Source organism: Pelecanus crispus, chromosome 4 (genome assembly GCF_030463565.1).
Source record: "Pelecanus crispus isolate bPelCri1 chromosome 4, bPelCri1.pri, whole genome shotgun sequence".
Taxonomy (NCBI): domain Eukaryota; kingdom Metazoa; phylum Chordata; class Aves; order Pelecaniformes; family Pelecanidae; genus Pelecanus; species Pelecanus crispus.
In genome coordinates, this window is record NC_134646.1 from 25808233 (window position 1) to 25835998 (window position 27766).

General features: G+C 44.1%; 1 protein-coding gene across 5 annotated transcripts in view; it reads right to left on the reverse strand.

Moving 5' to 3' along the window:
• EPHA5 (EPH receptor A5) overlaps window positions 1–27766 on the reverse strand; it is a 186592-nt gene that overhangs the window by 79786 nt on the left and 79040 nt on the right. For all 5 annotated transcript variants that reach the window (XM_075709041.1, XM_075709039.1, XM_075709040.1 and 2 more), the window contains exons 3-4: window positions 9072–9227; window positions 2974–3309 (exon numbers count right to left, since the gene is read on the reverse strand). In XM_075709041.1, coding sequence (XP_075565156.1) covers window positions 2974–3309; window positions 9072–9227 — 492 coding nt within the window. The remainder of the gene's footprint in view (window positions 1–2973; window positions 3310–9071; window positions 9228–27766) is intronic.

Genomic DNA, 27766 nt, shown 5'->3' on the forward strand with positions numbered 1-27766 from the left:
TGCCTCCTCTTCTACACAAAACATTACTGTTTCCTTGCTGTATTTCCAAATCTGATTTCAAAAGTTCAGAGGAAAATTACATCAGTCTGAAAATGCCAGACTGATTGCTGGTGCCAATTCTTTTTCTCATTATTTTAAATTGGGGAGAGAGGAAGCGGGACAAATTATTTTGGAGAAAAACACTTTTTCTTCAGGAAATAATCCCTTTGAGACCCCAAACCAGAGGTAGTTTTTGCTGCCAAAAGCTCCCATGCACAGAAAAGGTGGTGTGCCCAGCACCCTGCTGCCTGCGCATTCTCTGCAGTCCTGAAATTAGCATGGTCTTTTTGGGACGGACAAAAGCCAAGCCAACAAAACAGACCCTGGCATTTCTCTGCAGTGCTGGGTTAGTGAATACCTGCCAGCGGGACTCCAGCAGCCAGACCTATCCCACAGCATGCAATTTTTTCATTTTCCGCAGCCAGCAGTTCTTGTAGCAGGATTTCTCCTACTGCTGCAGTTGGCCTTGTGTCACTACCTTTAGTGACTCAACTTCATTACACCAGCCTTCACAAAAATATAATCATACCATCAGAAAACCTGTGCAAGGGAAAGGATGAGGCCCCAGAGCTGCATCTCTTGGTAGTAATTTCAGCGGGAAGATGAGTGTGATGAGACTCCCTGAAGCCCCATGTGCCCTGCCTGCTCTTATTTGAGTAAGGATTTTTTTGAGATTTCCAGCATCTTTGGGCATGGCCACGCAAGGAACACTCCACCTGTACACCTCCATTACTCACCTCAAAGAACATTTTTCAGAGATACCTTAAGAAAACAGATATCCACTTTGCATGCTTGACAGCTAGTCTGATTTACAAAGTCCCCCTCTATGGCTGCTTTATTTCTGGCATGGACAAACCAATAATCATCCCTGGGAGTGCTGAAGGAGCACATTAGCATGTTTGATGTTACAGCTCCAGCAGACAGGCCTGGTTCTCCTCCTGAACGAGTGGTGGGACCAGTCAGAAAGACAACAAAATACAGTCACCACTCCTTGTTTTGGACAGAGGTTTGATTCAACCTCCTGTTGAATTAAATTAAACACAAGAGCACACAGATGCAATTCCAACACCACACAGTGAATTAAACACTTATGGCTTGATCCATTAGTATCTCCCTGGATTGCAGCTCCACCAGGATAAACAGTAAGACTGAACCAGAAGCTACACTTACCCACCTGTCCTTAGCATAAGCCATGTTCATCACAGGCCTCCCATTTCCTATAACGGACCCTTCAATACAAGGCTGGAAGTGATAACTGTGCGAGGGGGTTATTCTTGGCCTGATGCACAGGAAGGCAGCTACGTGGATAAATCCTGCTGCAACGATGGGGAGTTTAGGACATAACTCACAAACCGGGACCATTTCCTCACAGTCTGCACTGATCAGCAATGTATCATCTCCTCTCCTGCAGCTACATTTACTGAAGTTTATGTGGATTTAACTCTGCACATGCCAGCAATGAAATACTAATGCAAACCCACTAACAGGAAAATATACTTTTTCCAACAACAGAGTTACTGGCAGCAGCCTTCACAACGGGGAAACAGTAAACAGCATTAGGACCGTGACACCCACTGATCTGCATTAAACAGGTGCCTTCAACAGGTGTCACACTGCCATCCACTGATGTTCCTCCAGAAGATTTCCTGCCACATCCATCAGCAGCAACCCCGGCATGCCTTTATTTCCTCTCCTTGAGATATATCTGAATGATCTGTCCAACACTTCAACAATCCAGTCTAATTACTAGGACAGGTATCTGATGAATTGCGATGCAATCGCACTCTCTTGCTGCTGGCTGCCAAGCCCGCACACGTACACCTGGGTAGCAGGAATGAAATGCAGCCCTGCTCCAGATAGCATTTTTCTGCTCCGCAGTGAGGGTCTGCCAATCTCCATCTAGCTGTTACACTGCATACTGCACTGGGTTTCCTGGCTAAGCCCTGTATATAAGAAGGCAAGGGGTGGCTCTGGTGATCTGGCAGCAAAGTCCTCACAGTCCTAAATGCCACCAGTTCACATTCCTGGAAGGGCTCCACAGCAGACAAGTGCCACTGGGGAGTCCTGAATTAAATGGCAGGAAGCAAGCCAGGTAGACAAAAACACAGAGCAATGAGGGACAAGAGAAGAAGGATAGAAAGGTCTTACAGGGCTTACAGAAGCCATCTGATGTGCTGGTGTGTTGATGTGCATGGAAGGAGATGTAATCATGTTTTTGCCTCCCATCACACCTCCAAATGACAGGGGACAATGGCAACTCCCTGCCTGCGTCCAAGGCGACAGCTCTTTTCAACCACTGGGCAAAGGAAGGGCAGACAGATCTGAGCCCTGGACAAAGGAACAAACCAGTCTACATCTCTGCCTGTACAGTGCAAAACCAAGAAGGACACAGTATGCAATGACATCTCAGCCCTACCTTGTTGGAGAAGCAGTGACAACACACCATAGCTCACCAGCCTGAGTCCAGTCACTTTAGCATCACAGTGCAGAAGTGGGATTAAATTTCCTAAAGTCACTCAAAACAATTTTCTTATGGTAACTGTTTGCAAAGTTAGGACCTTTTAACCATTGGTATTTAGAATCAAAATGAACTCTTAGAAATTTCCCTTTCCCACCAGGGTAGGCAACTGTTTTCTTTGTGGTTTAGTGGGTAGATACACCAAAATGCAAAGAAGCGGAGGGATCTCTGAGTAGCTTAGTGTAAAAGGAAAAAGCCCCAAATCCTAAAAGTGCGTCCTGCTGGAAGGAAACATGTTGAAGACTGCAGTAATTATAACCTATGAGACACAACCACCCACACACACATATTTGAAGAGGCCACAGTCCAGCCCTCCATGCTGGGGATTTCCACCCATTACAAAGGAAGGTCTGTACTGGGTCTGACTGGCTTGGGCTCCCACCCCAGACATTTCCCCAGGTTGAAGATCCACTTACCTGCCTGGTTTGTGGTTACATTTACAGACACAAACTGCCGGGCTCCGGGGTTCTGGTCGGACACTCCATTCACTGCCTCAATTTCAAAGGTATAGTTTGTATGAGCAAGCAGATCCACCATCATGACAGAAGTGTTTTTCAGGCCGGTTTGCTGGGGGAGGTACCTGACATGACCGCCACATGCCTCACACAGACCTGAGTGGGAGTTGCACTTCTTGCATGCAATATAATAAGATACATCTTTCCTTCCACCAGTATCAGCAGGGGGAATCCATTCCAGAAAGACACTAGTCTCGTTAACATTTGAGATGGCACTCCGAGGAGCAGAGGGGGGTCCTGGTTTGTAAAGCGAGAAAAACACATGGTAAAAACAGTATTATCAGTCATCCTGCTCTACTACTCTCTAGGCTGAAAAGAGATGCCCCATTGCTCATGTGCCAAAAAGTACACGAGGACCATTTGCAGCAGCACCCGAAGAAACAGGAAAATGGGGATTTGTTTCGAGCACTCCCATCTCACCTCAAGTGGTCTCTGTTAGGATGCAGCCACCTGCACGAGAGGACAAGACACAGGGCTGGCTCAAACCCAAAAGGAAGAGCACTCCACCCCAGGGCATTGCCTCTGGTGCTCTCCTTGCTCTTCCTGCGAAGGGCACTGCAAATCTTTGCTCTGCCCAAGTCAGTGTCAGCTTTGCCAGGGGCAAGATTCCCCCTCCTCACCCCACTGCCCCTGTATTACCAACCTTAGGTCCTAAACAAAGACACACACTGGGGTATTCACGCTACTTAGGTACTCAACTCAGACACTGAATCTTTCCTCTGCATGCACCCGCCTCTCCCCATCAGCTATCTGGCAGCAGTGAAACCTAAGCTTGGGCATGCAAATCACACCTAAGTGAGGCACTCGATGTACCCCAAAGCAGATGGTAATCTACACGGGCCACTAGAAACAACGGCCGTATGTGGCTACTCAACGGCAGCCTTCTTGGTCCCTGCCAAGCTCTAGCACGGTTGGTTAGCCACACCACGCTTGCTTATTTTGCCAAGCCTCCCCGCTCAGGATGCCAGCGTGGCATTGGCAAGGCTATCCAAGGAGGAACAGCTGCTGCAGAGGTACCAGAGCTCCTGCAAAAGGCAAGCTGTTTTCCTTCATCCTGCTGGGAAAGGCCATGGCTGGGCAAGCAAAGCCCACCTGGAAACACTTCAAGACCGCTTACTTACAGAAGTTTTTGTTTTACATTTTGTTTTTAACAGGCTCATGCTGGAGATGAAGGGCAAGCTGCAGATACACCCTGAAGACAACGTGAAAGGACAAGCAGGAATCTCATGCAAGAGATCAACACGTTATGTACTCAGGGAATGCTAATGAACGAGGAATAAAGGGGAAATTTATCAAAGCAAGCTGGGATGGATTTTAGTCACGGCACCACCAGAAGCTATACAGCAAAGACTGGGATTTTTCCAAGGGAGGTAGAGGAGAGAAGACAACACACTCCCCTTCAGTTTGAATGAAGCTGTCAAAACCCATGAGCAGTTCCTTGAAAAGACAAGTAGCTTCACCAGCTAGAAATCCATACAAATTTAACAGCGTGTCTTAGGCTGTCATCTTCTCATTTTGTTGTGATAATTAAACTCAATTTGTTATTTAAAACAGGCAATGTTGCAAAAACGAAATTACCTTATAAACCAGAAGCATTTTCCTCTATTTCCCTTTCCTATTCCCCTTTTGAAGTCTATAAAATTGGTAACACTGATAAAACACTGTCACGATTTTGACTCAAGCTGTTCTGATTAAATGAGAAACTCACTGCCAGAGGAAATAAATAATCCTGATATATTTTTTTTCTTCAGGGGGAAAAGCAGTTGAAGACAAAAGCTAAGTTAGTTTAGGAAATGGCAGATCAGCTTTGTTTTGTTCTGTGATTACTTCAGATCACTACAAATGGGGAGCAAGCTGTTCGCAATCTGCACTGAGGGGACCCAGCATTATTTAGCTAATGACACCAAGGTACAGCCCAAGTCAGGACTATTTTCTGCACTGTTGTACTCTTAGATATAATGGAAACTATGAAATTCGTCACTGGAGCTGTGTGGAGTTATATATATTGCACTCGGGGTTTTTTAATATGTTTTTAACCTGCTAAATTGCCCTATTTTTTTCTTCTACTGCCCTTTTACTGCTACCAGTAGTCTAGGAAAAAAATAAAGAACTCGGGCACAAGAAACACTTACTGGACAATGTATCTTTAACGGGGGATAAATTATTACTTTTGTAAAGTCACCAGAGGTTTTTACTTGCTTTGTACGGAAGAGTCAGCTGCTTTTCTTGAATGCTTAAAAACATGAACTTCAGTGGAAGTGCTTTGAAGCTAGTGGGACTTCATAACCTATAAAATTAGCATTCTCACAGGGGCTCAGAGAAAGGTCCTTAGTAGTCTACAGATATCTAACAAGATCTACTCGAAGAATCCCGAAACCACACTTGGGTAAAGCTTTGATAAATTACAGCTGGGAGAACAAAATGGTGCTTTACCATCGGAACAGGGGGGCCCTAGGTCTGCTAAGAAAGTCTGTTTTAATTTCCAAACTCCTTTTGTCAAGGACAAAGATTATTAATTTACTGATTTTTTTTTTTTTTGAAATTTGCTACTTTATACCCTAAGTAGGTAAGATTCACCCCTTCTGCACCACAATTTACTGACCAGAGGCAAATACTTTCTGAAGACAAATATATTGGTATTTTTCTTGATGGACAGCAAAACTGTTGTTTGCTGATGCACATATTTCAAAAATATAACCCAAGAGATAAATTGCCCTCAAGATACAAATACATATATGTACACACTCAAAATAAAGTTACTGTAAACTGTCTGCAAGTAGAATATCACACTAAATACTATAAAATCTTCAGTTGTCCCATGTGTCATACTATTAAAAATACTTCCCCAGTTCGCTCTGAACAGCAATAGGGGTACTTGTCAGAGATGGGAGGGGAGAAAAAAAAAGGATGTAACTATGTTTTCATTATAAAGAGATGTTGTGCAAAGAACTGAAGCTAGGATTACTTAGTTAAGAAGAAATAAAGTGCAATTACTTCCTAGAAGATACAAAATAATATTAAGAGAATTCTCAAATGCCCATCAGGACCAAATTTTTTTTTTTTTCTGAGGGCAAGAATTATTTCAGACTGCATCGCAGCACTATTAATTTCAAAATTACCAATCATTACTTATAAAATATGCTTAAGGAACTGGAAAAATTAATTAAAAATGTACTTCCCACCCCCACTGTACTCATCTGAGCAGCTGAAAGTGGTGTAGCAGTTAGCTTTCTTTAGTGATGCTGGTGGCATTGGGGAGACTCATGCAGCTTGGGACTAAAAAGCATGCGCTTTAAATTAGGAAAATGTGATTTTATAGCTATACCGACTGGCAAGGGGACTTTGCAGATGTAGAGCTGAAAACAGACATTGATGTATTCTCTAAAATTAAGTAGATTTCAAGTTGAGGGAATCCTATGAATATTATTAACTTCTGCAGTAATAAATAATAAAAACATACCAAAAAAATGCAATATTTTCCTACCAGTCATGACTCAAGTCTGTCTCGTTTGTGTTTCAGTTCACGATGAGATGTTCCCTTCCAGATCTAATTGGACTGGCTTAAAACATTAGTGTCACTACCTACTCTTTACTGTCCCTGCCAACATTTACTACCCCTGCAGCTCAGCTAGGGCAGCACATGGGCCCCCCTCATCACCTTCAGCATAAATATAGCTAGATTAGGACAAAATCCCAAGAAAGGATGTGTAGGGCAAGTGAGGGTGACTGAAGCACACAGAGAAGGCTCAGATGATCCACTCTGCTTTTGGGGTAGTAAGCGTGAATGCCAGCAGAGATGCTGCAACATCCTCAACTGCTGCACCGGGGTTTGCAGTGGATGACAGAAGCTGAGCAGTGCCTTGGTCAGCATTAAACCTCTCATCTGCCCCAGAAGCACTCAGTATTCTGTCAAGCCATATCCTAATACAGCTTCAGGCACCATGCCTGCGCTTTAAACTAGCTTATAGTAAGCTTTCAAAACAAAACAAAACACCACACAAAACCACCCAAACATTAAAACCCCCAAACAATTTTTTTTTTTAAAAAAAAAAGCATTAAAAACCCAAACATAAAAAGAAAACCCCATGGTATTTGTAGAATCAGAAATTACAGCCTTTACCTACAGGATTCAAATTGCACCAGAAACCTGGGGGAGACAGGCACTCGAATTTCATTTCTTTTTAACATAAGCTGGTCACCAAGCTTGCTTGTGCCTCTCTGAAAATCCTGCCCTACACTCAGGTCACAGGCATGCATAAACCTCTGCCTCGGGGATGCCAGCTCCTTCCTGTGCTAATTCACCAGCAGGACAGACTGGATGCATACCCCTCCATCCCGAGAAGGGACAGAGAGCAACACCACCGATGGTGGGCAGAAGGCACTGTGGACACTGGGCAGTCTGGCATAACTCTGTACCATTCCCTGGCTTTGGTTCTGCCTGCACAGAAAAGCAGATTTTATGTGCGTTTCCAGAGCTCAGAGTACTCCTCTCCCTTCCCATTTCCCAGTACCATGCTGGATCTCATTGTCTCTCATTCATCTGTGTTTTTTAAGTCAGGCCGAGGGGCAAAATGGACATCAAGAAGCCTTGGTATCAAAGTTTTTTGTGCTGCAACCCACCCTAGCTACCGTTCCAAAAGACACCGGCATATCTATTTAATAAACTGAGAAGTGCTTCCATGACTCACTCCCCCAGACCACTTTGATCCTGCAGCACCAGCTACTGCCACATTGCTTACTTAAGGCTGCCTTCTCCTTCCCTGCAGCACACCTTCCAACAGCCATGTGCAAACACGGAGTTCAAGAGCCCCGATTCTGCTCCAGGTATCTCCTGCGGACAAGCAGAGACCTGCCAAGGGCAATTTCCTTTGCAAGAGCGTCTGTCCAACAGGAACAGACTTTTTCTTTCTCTTTCTGAAGTGCAAACTTGGGAAGCTAGGAAGGACACCTGTATTCACTGGGATGAAGGCACAAAAAGCCACTACCGTGCCCACATGATGCAAGGAAACAGTATGGCAGTCACCTCTGCACCATTGCCCAGTGGCTCTGAGTGTGCATGGACTCATAAACCTACTTTTTCCTCCATTGCTCAAGTTCCTTGGAAGCTCTACCTACTCCTGCCCCAGTAGTTCAGCTCCTTTTTGGTCCTTTTTAACCACTTTTGCACTGCAAAAAACACATTCAGAGCATGACAGACCCAGCTCAGCAAAATCCTGTGGTCTGTGCAACACTCACTGGGACTAGTAGGGGGCATGCAAATTGTGGCCCTAAGTATCTGAAACATAAACTGAACAAGAAACTTTCAAGGTACAGCTGGCAGGATAGCTCACAGATGGCAGGAAAAGGGCAAAATTAGTGATTCTGATTCCATCAACTCCACCTTGGACTTCCAATACCCCAATTTGCTTGTTATACTACCCTCTCCCTACACCAAGGGGATAAGCTCTACATTTTTGCCGCAGGTTTGGAGAAGCAGTTTTCATCACAGAGTTTGGAGGCTACCCTGAAGAATGACCATTGCCAGGCGGCTTGGAAAGGTAGGGCTCTCTCCCTGCTTGTTTATCAAAAATAAGCTAAGAGATGATACTAAGCAGGACCACGTAGACTCTGTCCATGCCTACTGCTGACAAGCACTACCCATCATTTCCTCCACGTGAGTGCCCCACACCAGTACCAATGTATGCACTAATGCAGATGACTGAACGCCATGCTGCTGGCTGAGTCCACCCATGAGTCGATAGCAAGAGATGGAGCATCCGTTCATTACAAAAACGATTCCTGGGTGTAATGCCAGCTTTTGAAGCAAAAGGCTTCGAAAACTCTGTTCTCGTGTAGCCAGGGGTACACTGGACAAAGCCAGTGACGTTACAAGGGTGTCAAGACTAGTTCAGACTCCAGCCCAGAGCCTGTAAAAGCACATTAATTAGGATCATAATGTCTAGTCACAGTACAGGAACAGCTCGAAAGGATTAAAAACAACCCTATAAGCACATGCTTACTTGTACAGGCCATTGTAGGTGGGTCTGATTCCTTCCTAAAATAGTGTTCTTCGCACAGGCAAGATGTGGATGCTTCATCAAGCGTGTAGCTGTGAGGGGGGCATTTGCTGCAGGATGGACTGTGGGGTGAAGCTTTGAAGAACCCAGGTCTGCATACTGTGAAAAGAAGAACCACAGGCTAAGCTCTCCCATCATAAAATTAGTCTCTTCACATTTCCTTTTAAAAAAAAAACCAAACCATATCTTCAGGTAGAAAACAAACACAAGCTATTTGGTTTGCATATTTTAAAACAGTCTATGCCACTAACAGACAGTGCATACTTAAATATCTGCATGAAAAGCAAATGAGAAGCTGTTGATTAATTTTTTCTCTAGCACCTGCCTTTGCCAGGTATTTATTTTCCTTGTTGAATGCATTAGAGGTAACACCTTTTGGGCTCTGCTCTAGAAAACATTATTGTGTTTGGGGTTTTTTTCATTCAGTCTTAGAAAAACAGGTAAAATACATCTCATGGTTTTTGTTTAAGATGTTCTACACCCAGAAATCAATGTCTCTGCAAACAAATAGCAACACGGTGGTGGAGGGGATCTCAAGATTGACAGCTTTAAGACACTGTGATAAGGCTACTTCCCTAGGGTCTTTTCCCCTGCAAACCTGTGATGAACTTTAAAGTGCTCCAGACAGACTGCTCTGGGTATAGCTTGAACTAGGCATGCTCACCATACAAGATATTCCTTCCAGCTCCAACATATATGCACGACGAGGCACACAGACTTGATACGAGAGCTATTTTTGTTCTGACAAATATAATGTATGGCTACGGGTATCTTGGAATTATTTTTTTCTTTTTTTTAAATAATTTGAAGTGAATACAGTAATATCTTGTTTCCAGCCTCCTGAAACAAGTGCTCTTTCATCTAAACAAACCACTCTACACTTCACCTGTGTGCGCACACTCAGCCAGAAGGCAGTGACAGCCACAGGTTTGCACGTATCCTCTCCGGCTCTAGTAAAAAACCAGCTGGCCCTATAATTGTACCTTTATATGCAGAATTACAAACTCACTGTTAGCAAAAGGAAGAAAACTTGATTTTCTGTTTGTGTCATAAAGCAGACATGGAGACATGTTAAAGCAGCCCTAAAGTGCTGCTACTTTTTTCCCTTCAGAAATGCTCTAAAATAATTCTGCCCGGTACAGTATCAATGATGCACAGGTCTGCTATCAGACTTACAGAAGTTACGTGGAAATCCCAGAGCCTTTCCATCTGCATTCAAACTCCCCCAGCTGTAACTAGCTTGGAAAGAAAACAGGCTTACAGCAAAAGCATTAATATTATCCCACCAGGAATGTCCCAGACAATCACAGCACGAAGGTCATGTGCTAAAATTCAGGTATGACAGAATTCATCTTCACCACATATAAAGTATATGCGATCCCTTTTCTTCTGATGGACCAGCTAGGACAACTGCCTCTAAAGTTGGCTCTGCTCCTTGTAGTACCAGAGAAACTCCCTTGACATCTTCCCTTTTACCTCACTAGGTTCTTCACGAAAGGCGAGACACTTGCACATCAACTCCTAACTCCTAGAGCCTGCCAGTAAGTCTTTGCTGATGAAGATCACTCATGCATCAAAAGGGGTGTGATCCAAGAGCATCCAGTGGACCTCCCCCAGGCTCCACCTCCAGTCTTGCCCAGACCACGGGGCTCTCACACCAAGCACTACACAACCCTGAAGCAGTTCCCAAGCGCACCACAGGCTGCCACGTCTCCATCATGCATCTGCAGCCTCTCCATCCTACTCTAGGGGGTGCTCATCTCCAGCATCCCTGCTGACCTCCCCCAACCGGGCACCCCCACACACCTTCCCCCAGCTCCCTTTTCTTCCCACAAGACATGCAAAGAACAACTAGCAGGACTGAAGGGATTTACAGGTTTTAAAAACCCAATTTCCAGAATTGCTCATCATCCAACTAGTGCTCCATACCTAGGCTACGAGCTCTGCAGGACACAGTTCATCCGCTTTGTGTGCATACACCGGGACCAGTGAATTTAGGGCTGAATTTATTCTTTATGGCTGTTAGCGGACTTGCCACAAGCTGCCCTCATGCTTTATGGCACATTCTTCAGTTTCTAGTACAGAGTTAAGTTCTTTTAATTACTTCACAGCCACCTTCAAATGCTGCCCTACCTACAGCAAGGACTTGTTATACAATCACTGGAGAGTCTTCTGGGAGAGACCACTAAATGGCTCCTCTCTAGCCTACAATTTGAATTCAAAGACAAATCAAACTCACTTGCACACGCAGACAATAGAGATGGGGAAATAAAAGCACAAGAATGCACAACATATAACAAGGGCAGCCCACATCTAGTGTGTACTTGACGTAATTAGCCTTCAAAAAAGGACTTGAATTTATCTCATTATGTCCCATCAAGACAGACAGAAAATCATTACGGCACAAGAGTTTACTGTGCTTCTATTTTGTGCAAAGCAGCAAATGCAAAGTAAGTCAGTTTTTCTTGACAGACTGTCAAAGTACAGTTTGTTAATGATGGTACGATACGTAGCTCAGCTCAAAGGAAATGTTTGGTTTTCATGAGTAAGTACAGAGCCAACAGGTGTACAATGCCAATAACCCATGTTTTAATGAATGATGTGAAATGAAACAGAACTGGACCAATTTTTGTACAATCTGCAGGCTCCCATAGGTCAGGCAAGCCCCTTCTCTATCCAAAAAGTATAAGAAGGAACATTCAAGAGCATTAAGTTACACTGAAGATTTCAACATGAGTCCTCACAACAAATAGCCAGCAGAACAGCATGCTGTCGTATCTAAGTGAAATACTCGTGTCGGTTAGAAAGGAATAATTCAGGGACAGGAGATAGGGTATGCAAAAAAGGGAAGACAGAAAATAAACGGAGGAATTACAGCAGCGAGTAGTAGCATTCAGAGTCCACACCCCTGCAGCAGATGCTTTGGGGAGGAAGAGGGGGATTCGCAGGGTTCCCCCATCACAGCCTTCCAGCCTCTTGTGACCAGTGGCTTAGGGACCACTCCTGATGGAAACCACACTTGCACTACTGTGCTCAGGAGCAGCAGCCACCATAGCTGCATGGGTGTTTCAGGCTTAACTAGTATCTATTTTCTCTGCACGCTTTCCTATGTTTGCTTTGTACATGACACAAAGGAGAGGACAGGCGGTGAGGTGGTTCAAGCAACAATCCTCTAATAAACAGGGATGCTGTGATGAAATGGATGCTGTTAGATGAATCATAGAATCGTTTAGGTTGGAAAAGACCTTTAAGATCATCCAGTCCAACCATTAACCTATACTACCAAGTCCACCACTAAATCAATTAAGGGTACAGTAGTAATTTCATGTTTCCTGGCTTAGTGGCTGGATTATTTTTAATGAAAGTAAAAACTAGGAATCATTAAGATTGGAAAGGATCTCTAAGATCATCAGTCCAACCATCAACCCAACACCACCATGCCCACTAAACCATGTCCCAAAGTGCCATGTCTACATGTTTTTTGAACACTTCCAGGGATGGTGACTCCACCACCTATCTGGGCAGCCTGTTCCAATGCTTGACTACTCTTTCCATTTAGAACTTTTTTCTAATATCCAATCTAAACCTCCCCTGGCGCAGCTTAAGCCCATTTCCTCTTGTCCCATCACTAACTACTTGGGAGAAGAGACCAACACCCACCTCACTACAACCTCCTTTCAGGGAGTTGTAGAGAGCAATAAGGTCTCCCCTCAGCCTCCTCTTCTCTAGGCTAAACAACCCCAGTTCCCTCAGCCACTCCTCATAAGGCCTGTGCTCAAGACCCTTCACCAGCTTTGTTGCCCTTCTCTGAACACGCTCCAGCACCTCAATGTCTTTCTTGTATTGAGGGGCCCAAAACTGGACACAGTATTCCAGGTGCGGCCTCACCAGCGCCAAGTACAGGGGGACAATCACCTCCCTGCTCCTGCTGGCCACTCTATTCCTGACACAAGCCAGGATGCTGTTGGCCTTCTTGGCCACCTGGGCACACTGCTGGCTCATGTTCAGCCGGCTGTCTACCAGCACCCCCAGGTCCTTTTCCACTGGGCAGCTTTCCGGCCACTCTTCCCCAAGCCTGTAGCGTTGCATGGGGTTGTTGTGACCCATCTGCAGGACCCGACACTTGGCCTTGTTGAACCTCATACAGTTGGCCTCGGCCCATTGATCCAGCCTGTCCAGGTCCCTCTGCAGGGCCATCCTACCCTCCAGCGGATCGACACTCCCACCCAGTTTGGTATCATCTGCAAACTTACTGAGGGTGCACTCAATCCCCTCATCCACATCATTGATAAAGATACTAAACGAGGTTGGCCCCAGAACTGAGCCCTGGGGAACACCACCTGTGACCAGTCGCCAGCTGGATTTAACTCCATTCACCATAACTCTCTGGGCTTCCCCATCCAGCCAGTTTTTTACACAGTGAAGAGTACACCTGCCTAAGCCATGAGCTGCCAGCTTCCCTAGGAGAAGGGCATTGGATGGGATGAATGCTGTGGGAGACAGCATCAAAGGCTTTACGAAAGCCCAGGTAGATGACATGCACAGCCTTTCCTTCATCCACCAGGCGGGTCACCAGGTCATAGAAGGAGATCAGGTTGGTCAAGCAGGACCTGCCTTTCATGAACCCATGCTGGCTGGGCCCGATCCCCTGGTTGGCCTGCACATGCCATGCACTCAATATGCACATGCACATGCTCAATACGCATGCTCAATGCATGCACTCAATATGAACCGCTCCATAATCTTTCCTGAAAGCTGACCCAGGAACATCTTATGCCTCAATACTGCAAAGCAGGTGTCACGGTAGCCGGAAGGGAACAGCCTCAACAGCCAAAAGCAGGGGCTGGTACCATGTCATTTTTCTGCCACTGGTGGCAAAGTCTCGGACATTTTGGAAATTGGATTCAGAGCAGAACAAGGCTACAACCAGCCTGCACCTTACCTTGCACATACCTTGGATTTGGGTCTTTATCTTACTGTTCCTCTTCTGACAGTCAACTTCAAAATCTCTTCATGAAGTATACATGACTTTATTTAAAATTACATGGGTGTCTGGGGCTTAATTTCTAATTAAATCTTTTTTTTTAGTCATCTTATATTTTTATCTCAGTATTTCTAATCCAACAGCTCTTGAAAGGATACGTAAAACTAGCACAGTATGGTCGCACACTATCTCTCTTTTCAAGGGGGTGGGAAAAGGAGGAGAAATAAGATGAGCCTAAGACTCCCCATAATCTGCTGCAAGCCAGCTGAAAAGAAATGAAATAAAGTTTTAAGCTGTTGGTGAGATCTGCTTCTTTCTTCCTAATATTAAAACTGATAACTCCTTAACTGATTAACAGCCACTGATGTGTGAAAATAGTCTTTAAATGAAATTGGTTCCTAGAAAAAAAAATAGAGAGTGTTTTTGGACACAGCAAATGTGCCATAAACAACCTGCTGGTGTTAGGGACAAGTGGGATGTGTTTCTGTTAGTAGCACATCCATTATTAGCAAATTAATTTAACTCTTTTTATTTTTAGTAGCAGCCACAAAATGTTGCAGGCACACAGCATTAACGTATGGGCAGCCTTTTGCTTGCACACTTCAGGATGGGCCAGAAAGAGATTGTTGCAATGAAGGATGACAGCAAGAGCCTGTCAGGACAGCAATGGTGTGAGCTGATCAGATTAGAAACTGGCTTCATACCTTGCAGATGGCACCCCACAAGAGCCATGCTGCTAGAAACTGGCTCTTCAAACATGGGTGGATGGAGGAGGAATCACTGGTCCTCTTACAATGAAAACTGGCCTCTTCAAATGATGTGCTGAACTTTATGTGCTATATCAGTACTAGAGACAGTGAATACCAGTGAGGGGGTAAAAAAAAGCAGGCAGAACAAGCCAATAACATCAAACAGCTGGCACTACTTGACAGATTATTTTCTGCAAGCCTTAACATCAAATGATTTGCAGCTGCATCCCTGTAACCATCCCTGAGCTTCAGCTGAAGGCTGCATCCAACAGGCAGGGCTCCTCTCCTCTCCTCTTTGGCTGCCCCATGCCTTCGATGCACACCGACCCCAGGCAACAACTGCTGGAAGCAATGACCACCTCCGAGGTTCTCCAAATCCACAGGCATGTACGCGGCCATGTCAGTAAAAGCACCCAATTAATATCAGTGGGAATTTCAGTTTTGTCCGTAGAGAGAGAAAAGCTAGGAAACACAACCCTATAAGCCTTGAAACCCCAGAAGATAGGAAAAAGGTCCAACCTATTACTCCCTTCGCACTCTTGTGATGCTGAGAGGATAAGCTCACAGTACTTAAGTACTTAAGATCAGCAAAGCGACCTTTCATATATCCCAGAAAATAAAGCTCAAACAGGAATTACACTGTCTCCCTTGCAGAGCACCAAATTAGTCTCCACAGTAATCAGAAACCACAAGTATAACTCATAAGGCAGTGCAGCTAATCCGTAAATGAAGCTAACGGACAAAATCTAACAAAAATTAATGAGGATAAGGATGCCTAGTCTAGACAGAGCACAGGTTATCTGGCTGAAACTGACGTTTCCTCCCCAAACTGCAAACCCCCTTAGTTTCTCCTTCCCATCCTTTAGTCCCATTTGCCTTTTTAAGCTGCAAACTTCTTTGGGCAGGGACACACAGCTTGAATTACCACAGCTTTTAGAAGCAACTGCAGCATAAAACTCTGCGCCATGGACAGACTCATAATCCACACCGAGACAGCTCTCGGCTGAAACACAAGCAGGACGTGGCGGGGGTGTGTGTGTGTTCAGCAGAAAGGAGAGCAGCTCTGTAGCTCATCAACTCTGCCTTCATTAGCACATCGCTCTGGCACAGGGAATATGCCTCGAGAGTTGAAGGATTTGAGCAAAAACAAGCTACAAATAAACCAACCCCTGTTCTAGTCTCCAGAGCTGCCATGCCTTGAAGCACTTGCACGGAGAAGAGGGGGCTCTTGCCTCTTAGATGCATCCAAAACCTAAAGAAGGGTTTAGCGAGGTACGGTCTTTACAATGTGGAATCAATTAAACTGCTGAGCAGCTCCAAGCCTCAGCTTGTGCTCCTGACACACACTTTTACTTACAAGAAAAAACAAAACAAAAAACACAGCAGACCGTCTTCATGTCTCTCAACCAATATAAACAGATGATCTCCATGCTCTTCTAAAAAGTATTTCAAGAACTACAGCAACCCACCATCGAGCATCCTCCTGCAGCATTTACAAGCAGGCTCCCAAGCGCTAATCCTGCCCTCCCTAACAGCTCTCTCCTTGAACTGCAGGCCAGCACCGAAATCGCTGCCAAAGCTATAAAGCTATAGAAAAATGTGTAAAATGCCCTGATTATATCTCCTTTAGGGTTGGTCTCTCTATCTGCAATAGTGCTATGTTACTCCCTGCAGCACGCCTTGGGGATTTGAATGGAACAAAATAAATACCCACTAGTAAAACACTGTAATTCGAAGCTGCCAGTTTGCCTGATTCCAGTGGACTTGCCAGCAACCTTTGGCAGCTCCAGCACCCAACACTGCAGCCCAAGACCTAAAGGTCCTTTTAAATGAGTTCCTGGAGCTTGCTGGACAAGTGGGGCACCTGAAGGCTTTGCACCTTGAAAAAAGGGACCCTGTCCTTACCTTGGATGTAAGCAGATTCATGCATCTCAAGTGGGAAATACTCTTTTAAGCTTTTTTTTTTGTTCTAAGAAAACATTGTGTCTTTTGATCCTGTTCTGTCCAACCCCACACTAACTCAGGCTGAATTACCTCCACTCCACATTGAAATCGGCTCTAGCTCTGAATACCAAAACAACCTTGAAAACTAGAATATAAATAAATTAGTACTTTCAGTTCCTCCCCTTGAAATACCACTCTTTCTACCACGTGACTCACTAAATTGTCACATGGCAATTTATGACATGACTGTAGTTGCTGGAAAACTGAGAATTAACTGCCACTAATGACATTAATGTGTTTCTTCTAAACGGTATAAAACTTCATCACATGGCAGCACTCTGAAAAATTAATCAAATTCCCAAGTTAGCTACATTTGCAAGCCATAAAAATATCTAGAATACAATGCATTTGAAAATGCTCATGATTACATTAAGATCTTAATGGGCTATATTTCTGCACATCCCGACTTTGCTGTAAAGAAGATTTTGAAGCAATCAATGAGGCAAAACCTGAGTCAAGCCTAAACTCTCAGCAGTGTGATGGAGGAGCGGGGAAGGAGATTTCTCCAGGCATATATGCAAACCCGTGCTATCATTTGGGTTTGATTTCACAGAAGAAAAGCCACCTACAGAAAATAAATGCTCTTAGAGGAAGCAGAAGATTTTTTAAAAGCATTGAGCATGCTCCCACCAGCTGCGTCAACAGCAGGGCTAGCTGAGCTTTGGTTTTGTGGGGTTTTTCCCAAACTTTTCTGTCCAAAATAACCCCGGGAGAAACTGGTACATTTCTAGAGAAAGCGCTGCTTGGGATAAAGTGTCATTTCCTAGAAAACCCAAAATTTCTGTGACCAGCAGCTGCATGCTCGTGCAATTGTGTACAAGGGCTCTTTCAGCTCTCAGCCCAGGTGGCACCTGTGGTCCTCCTTGCTCTCTGGTTAGAAAGGACAGATCTAGGTTGGTCTCGCTGAGCCCCAACTATCTGGGTTACAATAAAAAAAGGCCGTCCGCATCCTGTTGCTACAGCCTCTCTGCCTATTATAGCTATAAAATATGTATCTCCGTAAATCTCTATGTCTACAAAAATCTACCTGTGTATCTTTTCTTTGTTCTCCAAGGTTCGGGACGAAGATGCACTTAAATTATGCTTAAATTACTGCCTCTCTTTTTTTTTTTTTTTTTAATGAAGACAAACTGAAATCATTTTACTCCCTTAAACAGGGGAAGTGATGATTTGCAATGCCGCACCTAAGGGAAAAATACGATTTAAGATACACAAGGCAGCAGACACACATCTGTTTCTGCACGCTCATAACCATAACTTGAGATGCCTGGCTCTGCGCGTAATCCAAGAGGTACAAGAGTCTGTTTTGGGGGTTTCTGCACACAAAGACATGCACCCCAGGTTATCCTTTGTTACGCAAACGGTAACTTAAACATTCAAGCTGCATTGCGTGCTGAGCAAGGGGAGGATTGATGGACAAGCCGCAGAATTCCCTTGAGTTCGACAGCAGCATTGACTGAATAGCAATAACAAGCATGATCCCTAATGGGAACAGGATCAAACTTGAAAATGATGCAGCCAAAACCCCCTTATGTATGTCTGTGTACGCGTATTATGGCCAGTAATGCAAAGACCAGTTGGTAAATTCTCCTGGAAAATAGGGTTCTTCAAAGCTGCGTGTTCACTGGCACAATACTACAATAAAAGGGTTTTAGTCTTCTGGTTCAGTCTGCCATAGGGATCTGGAGCCCAGCCAGCAAAGAAAGAAAGAATCTCTAATTATGCTGTGGTTTGGACAATTGCAACCCATTGTGGTTAAGAAATATGACGTTTGGGAGGATTTATTTTGATGATTTATGTCATGTGTGTTTACCAACATTTCAAGGTTTTAGCCTGAACTAATAGACTGTACATATGCAGGCAGTAAAGAGAAGTAAAAATGCTTAAAATATTTCCTTCTGGTTGGCTCTACCTTGCTCCACTTCATTTGTATGACAAGATTTCTAGGTGGTATAAAATCAGCCTTTCCTCTGCTGACTATTTTCATCCAAAACAGGCAGCATCCCACCAACCTGCGGTAATGCTAACACCTACAAAAAAGGATCCTTTCAAACCCTGCCTCAAATGTTTCAGGGCTTGTTTGCTTCTATCTTTATGATCACCCGTCTCAGGAGGTAAATTTGGTAGGACTGACTGCAGACAATTTATTTTAAAATTGTTCCTCTGTAATTTATGGCTGAACATATGTCACTCCAGACACAGCTATTCAAATTCCATCAGAGGGTGATGGAGATGGATCTTTTACAGGCCTTCTGACCAAAAAAAGATAGGAAGGATTTATCCAGAGTTGCCTGGACTAAGTGTACTAAATGGGTTTATGCACATAAAAGTGACTCCGGGGAAGCGGGGTTTTTTTTGCAAATTTAAGATACAGGCTATACTAGCCAATACTGCAGAGGGCAGGCGGCTTAGAGGTGCATAGAAGGAAACGTGGATGTGTCTCTTGGGGAACATCACCCTTCAGTCATGCCTCCTCCTGAAAAAGGTAGTGGGCTCATGCATTGGAGCACACTGGTTGGAGTTACAGATGCAGGTCTTGCCAAGGTAAATTCTGCCCTGATAAGCATACCATGAGATGCTTTGGCTTTGGTTAGGAGGCAACAAATCGAAGGGTGTGTGCAAGAAGGATGTGGCAAGTACTAGTACCCTGAGAAATTTAACAAGGAAAGCTGAGTGAGCCCCACACATACAACAAAGTGCAGAAACATCAAGCAGTTATCCCATCACATGCAGATACAAACACTTCAAGATTTCAGTTTAATTAACCAGAAATCAAAATACTGACATTATTTGTTGACTAAACTACTCCTTTGCATCATATGAACACTGCAACACTGCACAGTTCATCTGCCTTGCCAAGTGACTCCACAAAGCTACAATAAAGCTCAACAAAGAGCAACCTGAGGCATTGCTGGCTCTTCCCATGTCAGCCTGACAATATTGGGAGCTTTTCTTTGAGCTCCAGTCCTGCAGCCCTGAAACACGAGAATTTATTTCAGTACTATCTCTCCCATTTCTGGAGGAAAACTTGCTGCATGTGAACAAACACCCTCAAACCCAAGATAAATCAATACAACTTGACACTTTAAATGTCCTGATTTTGGAGTCAATCTCAATAACATTTGGGTGGGTGGCCTCATGGCTTTTGGATGCTGGAGTTTGACTGTCCTTGGCATGAACTAGCTAGAACTGCTGTGACTCCAGAACAGACAGAAAAACACCAAAACCCCAGAGAAAAAAAAAAAAAAAAAAAAAAAACCAAACACAGTTATATCCCAATGACCTGGTTTCAGCTGGGATAGAGTTAATTTTCTTCCTAGTAGCAGGCATAGTGCTGTGTTTTGGATTTAGTAGGAGAAGAATGCTGATAACAAACACACTGATGTTTTAGTTGTTGCTAAGTACTGCTTATGCTAGTCAAGGACTTTTCAGCTTCCCATGCTCTGCCAGGTACACAAGAAACTGGGAGAGGGCACAGCCAGAACAGTTGATCCAAACTGACCAAAGGGCTATTCCATACCATATGACGTCATGCTCAGTATATAAACTGGGGTGGGTTGGCTGGGGAGCAGCGATCGCTGCTCGGGAGCTGTCTGGGTATCGGTAGGCAGGTGGTGAGCAATTGCATTGTGCATCACTTGCTTTGTATATTGTTATTATTATCATTACTATTTCACTTTATTTCAATTATTAAACTGTTCTTATCTCAACCCAGGAGAGTTTCTCACTCTTACTCCTCCAATTTTCTCCCCCATCCCGTCGGGGTAGGGGGAGTGAGCAAGCAGCTGCGTGGTGCTTAGTTGCTGGCTGGGGTTAAACCACGACACCCAAGAAGATATTTTCTTTGTCAGACTATAAACAGTACTTTTCTGAGACAAAAGCATCCTACTCTTGGGAGGGCAATATCCTACTAGCATCTCTGTCCACTGCCTTTTCTCTTGGGCTTTGTTCTTGCCCCAAAAATGGCTGACATATGCAGCCGCTCCAGAAATTCAGATGTGAAGCAAAAAGTAAAGCAAAGCAAACATTGCCTTCCCTCTTGCTACATGAAGCCTCACCACAACCTCCTTCCCACCAAATCCATTTCCCCATACCATAAAGCACTAGCCTGAAGCACACTTAGCAGCAGCGATACTGGCCATCCTCACAGGCTTTTTATTTAAGGTCTTGAGCTGCCAAAGCTTGATTTATGAACATTTAATTCTTAAACTATTATAAGGGGATATTGTTGCTCACGTGTTGCTTAGCTGCCTTTCCAGCTACATCCAAAGAAATAAGCATTGCCTACACAACACTGTTTGCCCTGCAAACCCAGTACCATATTTATTTTTAGTTTCTGCTGCATCTCCACACCCTTGCATCACATCAACTTGAACAGTCTTCCTAAGGTGGTTTGGGAAAAAAAACCCAACACTTCTGCTTTATAGAAACCATTCACATTTGAGCTGTTCAAGGGAAGACTGGAAGACAAGAGAGGAGAAAGGGGAGCAGCTGGTATGGGCACAAGGACATTCCACCGTGGGTTTGGCATACTTACACCTTGCAAGAAAAGACCGCAACCTGCTCATCTTATGTCTCATATACAACCGCCACCAACAGTTTGCCTTCCCACAGCTCCTCTTCCACACCCTGTTTTCAAAGCCTGTGGCTTCTATCCTGCAATACCCAGTGGACAAGGGTAGCACAGGACATTGCTGCTTGCCCTCTCAGCAGCCTTGAAATGTAGAGACTGCAGGAGAATCTGAACAATCAGTCTTGTCGGGGGGGGTGGGGGTGGGGAGAAGAAAGCCTGAAAGTGCAAACACCAACAGCTCGACCAGTAGAAGGCAAATGTAAAAAGCCGAATATTTATTCTTTTATTTGAAGTGATATGCTTTACACTGAAAGACCAAATGGGAGTTTCCTGACTCAAGTAAGGACTGGTAATACTTTACTCCCTGTCATCTCTTGGCGTCCCCAATATCCAGCATCCATTCCATATGGATGCACTTTTGGATGTTGGTTTCTTTTCAGATGCACTAGAGAGCAGCTAGGAACTTCTGAGGCTCTGATACTTAGCCCAAATACCATCCACAATTTATTTTTTTTAAAAGTTGCACAAGTGGCAAAAATACAAGGTTCATTATTCCGCACAGAAATTCTCTCGTCATCCAGCCAAATTTAAAAATAAATAGTTGCAATTAAATGTGTCGCTACATTATTTATGTAGATGCATTCAATTTGCAGAAAGCTGCTATAAAATATTCCCCTTCAATACAAGGGAAATTTATTGCACTTTTATTGTATACTTTCTTCTCCCCGCTCAAATGTATGTTGCTCCCTGCCTATTTTTTTAGCCTGTGTTACTTAACACATCATTTTCCAGCCACTGTTTCTGCTACTTTTGTCATGAAAAAATGAGGGATGTAATCCAAATCCAAATGTTTCTTGATTATTTGTGAACAAGGCTGCTGAATGATTACCAGACAGATAATTCCAGTATTTCCCTTGCAATCGAGGACCTCTCCTTGTCTCTTTTGCTCTTACAGCTGCTGGGTAAATGATATGCACTGAGGCTGCCCAAGGCTTCAGAGTGCATATTAATTCTGCCAGGAACTCCAGACATTCTGAAGAATTGCTAATTTAACAACAGACTGTGAAATTATTTTTTCTTTCTTTCTTAACTACTGTGCTATTTGAAAGCAACTTCACTGCCTGTGCTGGTTTTGGCTGGGACAGTTAATCATCTTCATAGTAGCTAGTATGGGGCTATGTTTGGGATTTGTGCTGAAAATAGTGTTGATAACACACAGATGCTTTAGTTACTGCTGAGCAGTGCTTACACAGAGTCAAGGCCCTTTCTGCTCCTCACCCCACCCCACCAGCGAGTGGGCTGGGGGTGCACAAGAAGGTGGGAGGGGACACAGCTGGGACAGCTGACCCCAACTGGCCACAGGGATATTCCACACCATATGATGTCATGCTCAGCATGTAAAGCTGGGGGAAGAAGGAGGAAGGGGAGGATGTTAACCATTATGCATGATGGAGCCCTGCTTTCCTGGAGATGGCTGAACACCTGCCTGCGGATGGGAAGCAGTGAATGAATTCCTTGTTTTGCTTCGCTTGTGCACAGAGCTTTTGCTTTAGCTATTAAACTGTCTTTATCTCAACCCATGGGTGTTCTTACTTTTACTCTTCCGATTCTCTCCCCCATTCCACTGGGGGAGAGTTAGCGAGCAGCTCTGTAGTGCTTAGTTGCCAGATGGGGTTAAACCACGATGCGGCCCCAACTGTCTTTCAGCATGAAGAATAGGGGGCATTTCATCCTGCCAGGAAATAATTGAAAGCTTTCTCCCCAGCAGTCCCTATATTCATAACCAAATATAAATATGTGAAACAAATGCTAATAAAAATAGGTTAACTTGCTGCAGGTGTTCCTCTGTCAATTTATCCAGGTGATATTAGCAAAATCTGACAGGGAAGCACAGTGATATATTTCACTTGTGCCTTGACATTTTGATTCTGTTTGTTAAGGTGTATATGCAGGGATCTGGCTTCTTCTCCAAGACCTCTATAGCTGTCAGTCTGTGCAAACAGCATTTGACAAGATGTCCATTTAGCAGGATGGGAGGGCAAAGGCGGGGTGGGGGGGGAAGCTAGAGAGACCAGGTATCTGGGTAAAGCTGCACTGCAGTGCAAAAATGGATGCTCTTCACATACCAAGCAACTTGGAAAAAAGAGCAGCTTGATATGCAGGATCTGAGGCAGTTTGCATCCTTTAATCAATAGCTCCTTCAAGAAAGGTGGCCAAGAATAATATAAATAGAAGGCAGAGGAGAAAGAGGACAAAAGGCCAGTGCTGGAGAAGGCATCAGGATCACTGTACACTCATCCACAGGAAGATTTTTGGCTGGTATTATTTCTTTTGTAAAAGGAGAGAGGAAAAAAAACCACAAAGCTCTCCTTTGCTCCTGAGAAACCAGATTTAAGAAGAAATCTAAATAGGAAGTTTTGCTTTCCAAGGCTGTCCTTTTCCAGCCTGAGGAAAGAAGCAGAAGGTGATGAAGCTATCTCTTCCAGGGATAACGCAGGAATATGCTCTGCTTATGGAGCCCCAAATTTAGAAGCCTTCAGCTTGTCTCTCCCTGCAAAGAACTTTGGACCAGAAGCACACAGATGGGTTACAATGAAATACACTAAGAATTAGCTACAAAGATGAAACCACAGAAAATGAATATAGCACTTAAAATAGTAAACAGAGTTTAGAGATTTATGGTAACTGGCTGGTGAATTAACGTAATAAAGGGATTCTGATCATCTGGGCAATTCCTGCATCTCTTCAAGACTGTCTTCAAGAGGGGGTTAATAGCAAAATTAGATGTATAACTCCAGTTAAAATCCAAGACAACCGTGTGCAGTAGTGGGGTTTTAACCAGACCTTACCTTTCAGCACATGCCAAAGTCACTACAGGGCCTCCACACAGCATCAGCCACACCAGTGCCGCCTACAGGCAGCACAACCAGGCAAGGGCTTGCCTTCACCTCCCCCAGGATGCACGACACCTGCTCACACCACATCTACACCAAGCTGCAGAGAAGCATCTTCTTCCTGCCCTCTCCTTTCAAAGGCCATGCAGCCCAACACAGAGTTTTCATGGTCCAAAACACATGACAGACTACAGCCCTCATCCTGCACCCAGACACCCCCCAACTCACTCAGGACCACCCAGGTGCTATTCATATGCATCAATAGACAAGAGAGTCAGCCATCCCACAGCTATGGGAGGCTACATACCACCATCACGTACACAGACCAAGCAACCTGCAGCTCAGTCTGGGAGTGCTATCAAACCGCAAGCCCGAGAGCTGGACCAGAGAGCACCAAAGCCATCAAACCTGGTCCCAGCCACTAGGCAGATCTGCAAGTGACATGCCATCCCAAAAAGGGGAAGGCTGGGAAAAAGTCTGTGTCAAAAAACATCCAAGACAGACATCGTCGATTGGTTGTGCAGCATTCCTGGACATCACCTCTGGTGTAAAGCGATGAAAGGAGACCTTGGCCGAGCAAAGCCAGCCATGCCCTCCTTCTCTTGCTGCTCCACCGAGGTAGAAAATATGTATTACTGAAGCCATAAAGTGCTTACAATTATGGCCCCAAACCCAGTAATCTCCACTGATGTAGGTAAATTGCTGACCCCTCTATCACTGTTATTCATGATGCAAAAAAACCTCTGGTTTTCTCTGCAGCTCAGCAAAACCTGTGGGGAATTGGTGCAAGGCTTTCATTCCTTATAGCTAGCCTTTAATGTTGAAGTTTGGATTTCCTGGAGGGGAACTGAATAGTTTAGAATAATTAGTGATTTACATATAGAGTTGTCAACAAAGATACATGGTATTAAGTTACCAAAATGAAGGGTTCCACCTTCTTGGTTGCTACTTTTGATTTTATTTTATTTAAAAATTCTGTATTTTAATTCCACTCACATTCTGCTATCGCTAGTAAAGTGGCCTGAAGCGGACAGCAAGAAGAGAGCACTAAATCGAAGGCTTAAATCACTTCTTCCTCAGTTCCCTGGCAGATTTAAAGAGCAACCTGGCACTAACGCTTTCAAATAATATACTGTTGGACCTGACACAGCAGAGAAACTCTGCTTCAAATCACACAACAGTCCAGGTGACCACGTAATTACAATTAACCTCCTGCCCACTGTGCCTAATGACAAATGATCACGTGAATGGCAGGCTCGGGAAAGGACCCAGGTATCAAAAAAAAAAAAAAATTTATTTCTGACTCTCACATATTTAAAAAGCCATTTTCAGTTAGGAAAAAGCCAAGGGACACTAATTTTAGTTTTGCATCCAAAAGAAATTAATAACCCTTGCTAATACACATGCAGGCATAAGCACACGCTGTCAGCCTTCTAGCAGCAAGAGGGATGCATGGAAGTCTCCTACTGCCACAGCATGGTAATCGGAAAAGTACTAATATCCTGCACTGCTATATATCTCAGCCCAGACCAGAGAACATGAATTTTGTCTGTGCTGGATAAAAAAGGTAATATAACCTCAAAATAGCACGCAATATTTTTTAGCACACTTATTGGGCCCATGGGGTTCCTATTACGAGGTCGCTAACTGGGGAGGTATCCTATGTTGTTCCATCAGGTTTTGTGTTTTTTCTGCTTTATGTCCCTCATCTCCTACTTGCCTTGTGAGCTCCCTTTACCAGGGAGCATTCTCCTCTCTCTGCTCACACAGCATCTTCAGGAGTAAGCAGAGCTATTTTCCAGCCTGCTCCCTTTGTAGAACAGGGAAGCACAAAAATCGTCCCAGGAAGAGCCAAGGGCTCCCATTTCCTTTCCTGTACCCGGCTCTAATGGGGAAAGAGTTTATTTGCCCCAAATGCTCTCCTAGTCAGAAGTTACTGCTCCTCCAGATCTGCTGGCAAAGCAGTTGGAGTGATCTCTCCCTCACCTGCTTCAAGTGAAGCAAGCTCATTAGTTTAAATAATTTGTTACAGCTTTTGCTAATTCACTCATTCTAATTAGTGTCCAGACTGAAAGGGGCAGAAACCTCCAGCTGTGGAGCAGTGGGGCACATATGTGTGTGTGTGTATATTTTTTTATATTTATATGTATAGGACATGCTCATGCAAATTCTACACTCCACTCTTCCTAAATCTGGCATTTTCTAGCATAGATACGTCTCCCAAGAACAACAGAAACAGTACGGACATGTCCAGCCAGATGTCACCACTTGCACCTGGAAGCAGCAAATTACTTGCAGGCACTGCCAAGACCTCTTTTGAAGCAAAACAAACCTTTACTCCGGCTTGCTCCAGAGTAAAAGAACACAGTACTACCAGACATATGTGGGCCATACCCCCAGCCAAGGTAAACGGGCAGCAAGCAGCACTGCATTTTGGCAGGCCCCTCCTACAGAGCACATTACAGCAAGTATTTACCAAGTTGTATGCTGAGCTATTTTCTAGTAGCTCATCACAGACATAACACAATTGGGAGATAAGCCTGATAACGCAGAACATTATGTATACATATTCTTTTTCTACATATATTTATAACACCTATTTCAGCATGCCTTTAGACATACAGAGTCTTTTAATATAAAATAAATAAATGCAAATATACTGTATTCTGGCAATTTAGTCTGATGGCTGATTAGGGAAACATTGCTTCATGAATTCTTAGCCATGACATTTCCACTAATCTTCCTATTTCAACAGGAGGAAAAGGAATGGCTTTCATATGTCTGTGCTTATCATTTTCAAGCTGAGTATATTATATCTGCTAGTCTCTGGATTTACCTGATCACTCTTAAAAAACCAAAATATACCGCCACAGTCTATGAAACTTATGTGTGTCTTACTCGGAGAGCTGTATGTCATTCTGAAGATGAACAAATATAGAAACTAGCTCTCATCTTTTCTGAAGTATGTCAAATAAATAAATAACCAGATTGCTATCTGTATTTTCCCTTCAACGAGATTGCTGCTCGAAAGTTTATAAACAATGACATTTTTGCTTTTGCAAAAGGCTATGCATTAAACTTGTCTAATAGCTTTGCGTGGATCTAATACGGTCTGTTTGTTGTTAGCTTGCTTAAGCCTGCTCTTCTCCGAAGCCCCCCAGTGTAATAGCTACCACCTCCCTACACACCAGTTTACCCCCAAGAGACCTTACCTTGCAAGCCTTGAATCATCTTGCCTTCTAATTCCCAACCCCACAGATGTTTTAACATCTAAAATGAACAGTGCTGAGCTCCTCGGCTGTAGTTCCCAAGTCACAGATTTAATTTTCTGTCAACTTTGGGTTTCTCATGGCTTAGCTCCCCAACTGGTGCAAGCTGTTGTGTGCAAAGATACCTTGTCACCTACAGTCTTACCTGGGGCTGCTCTCCAACCA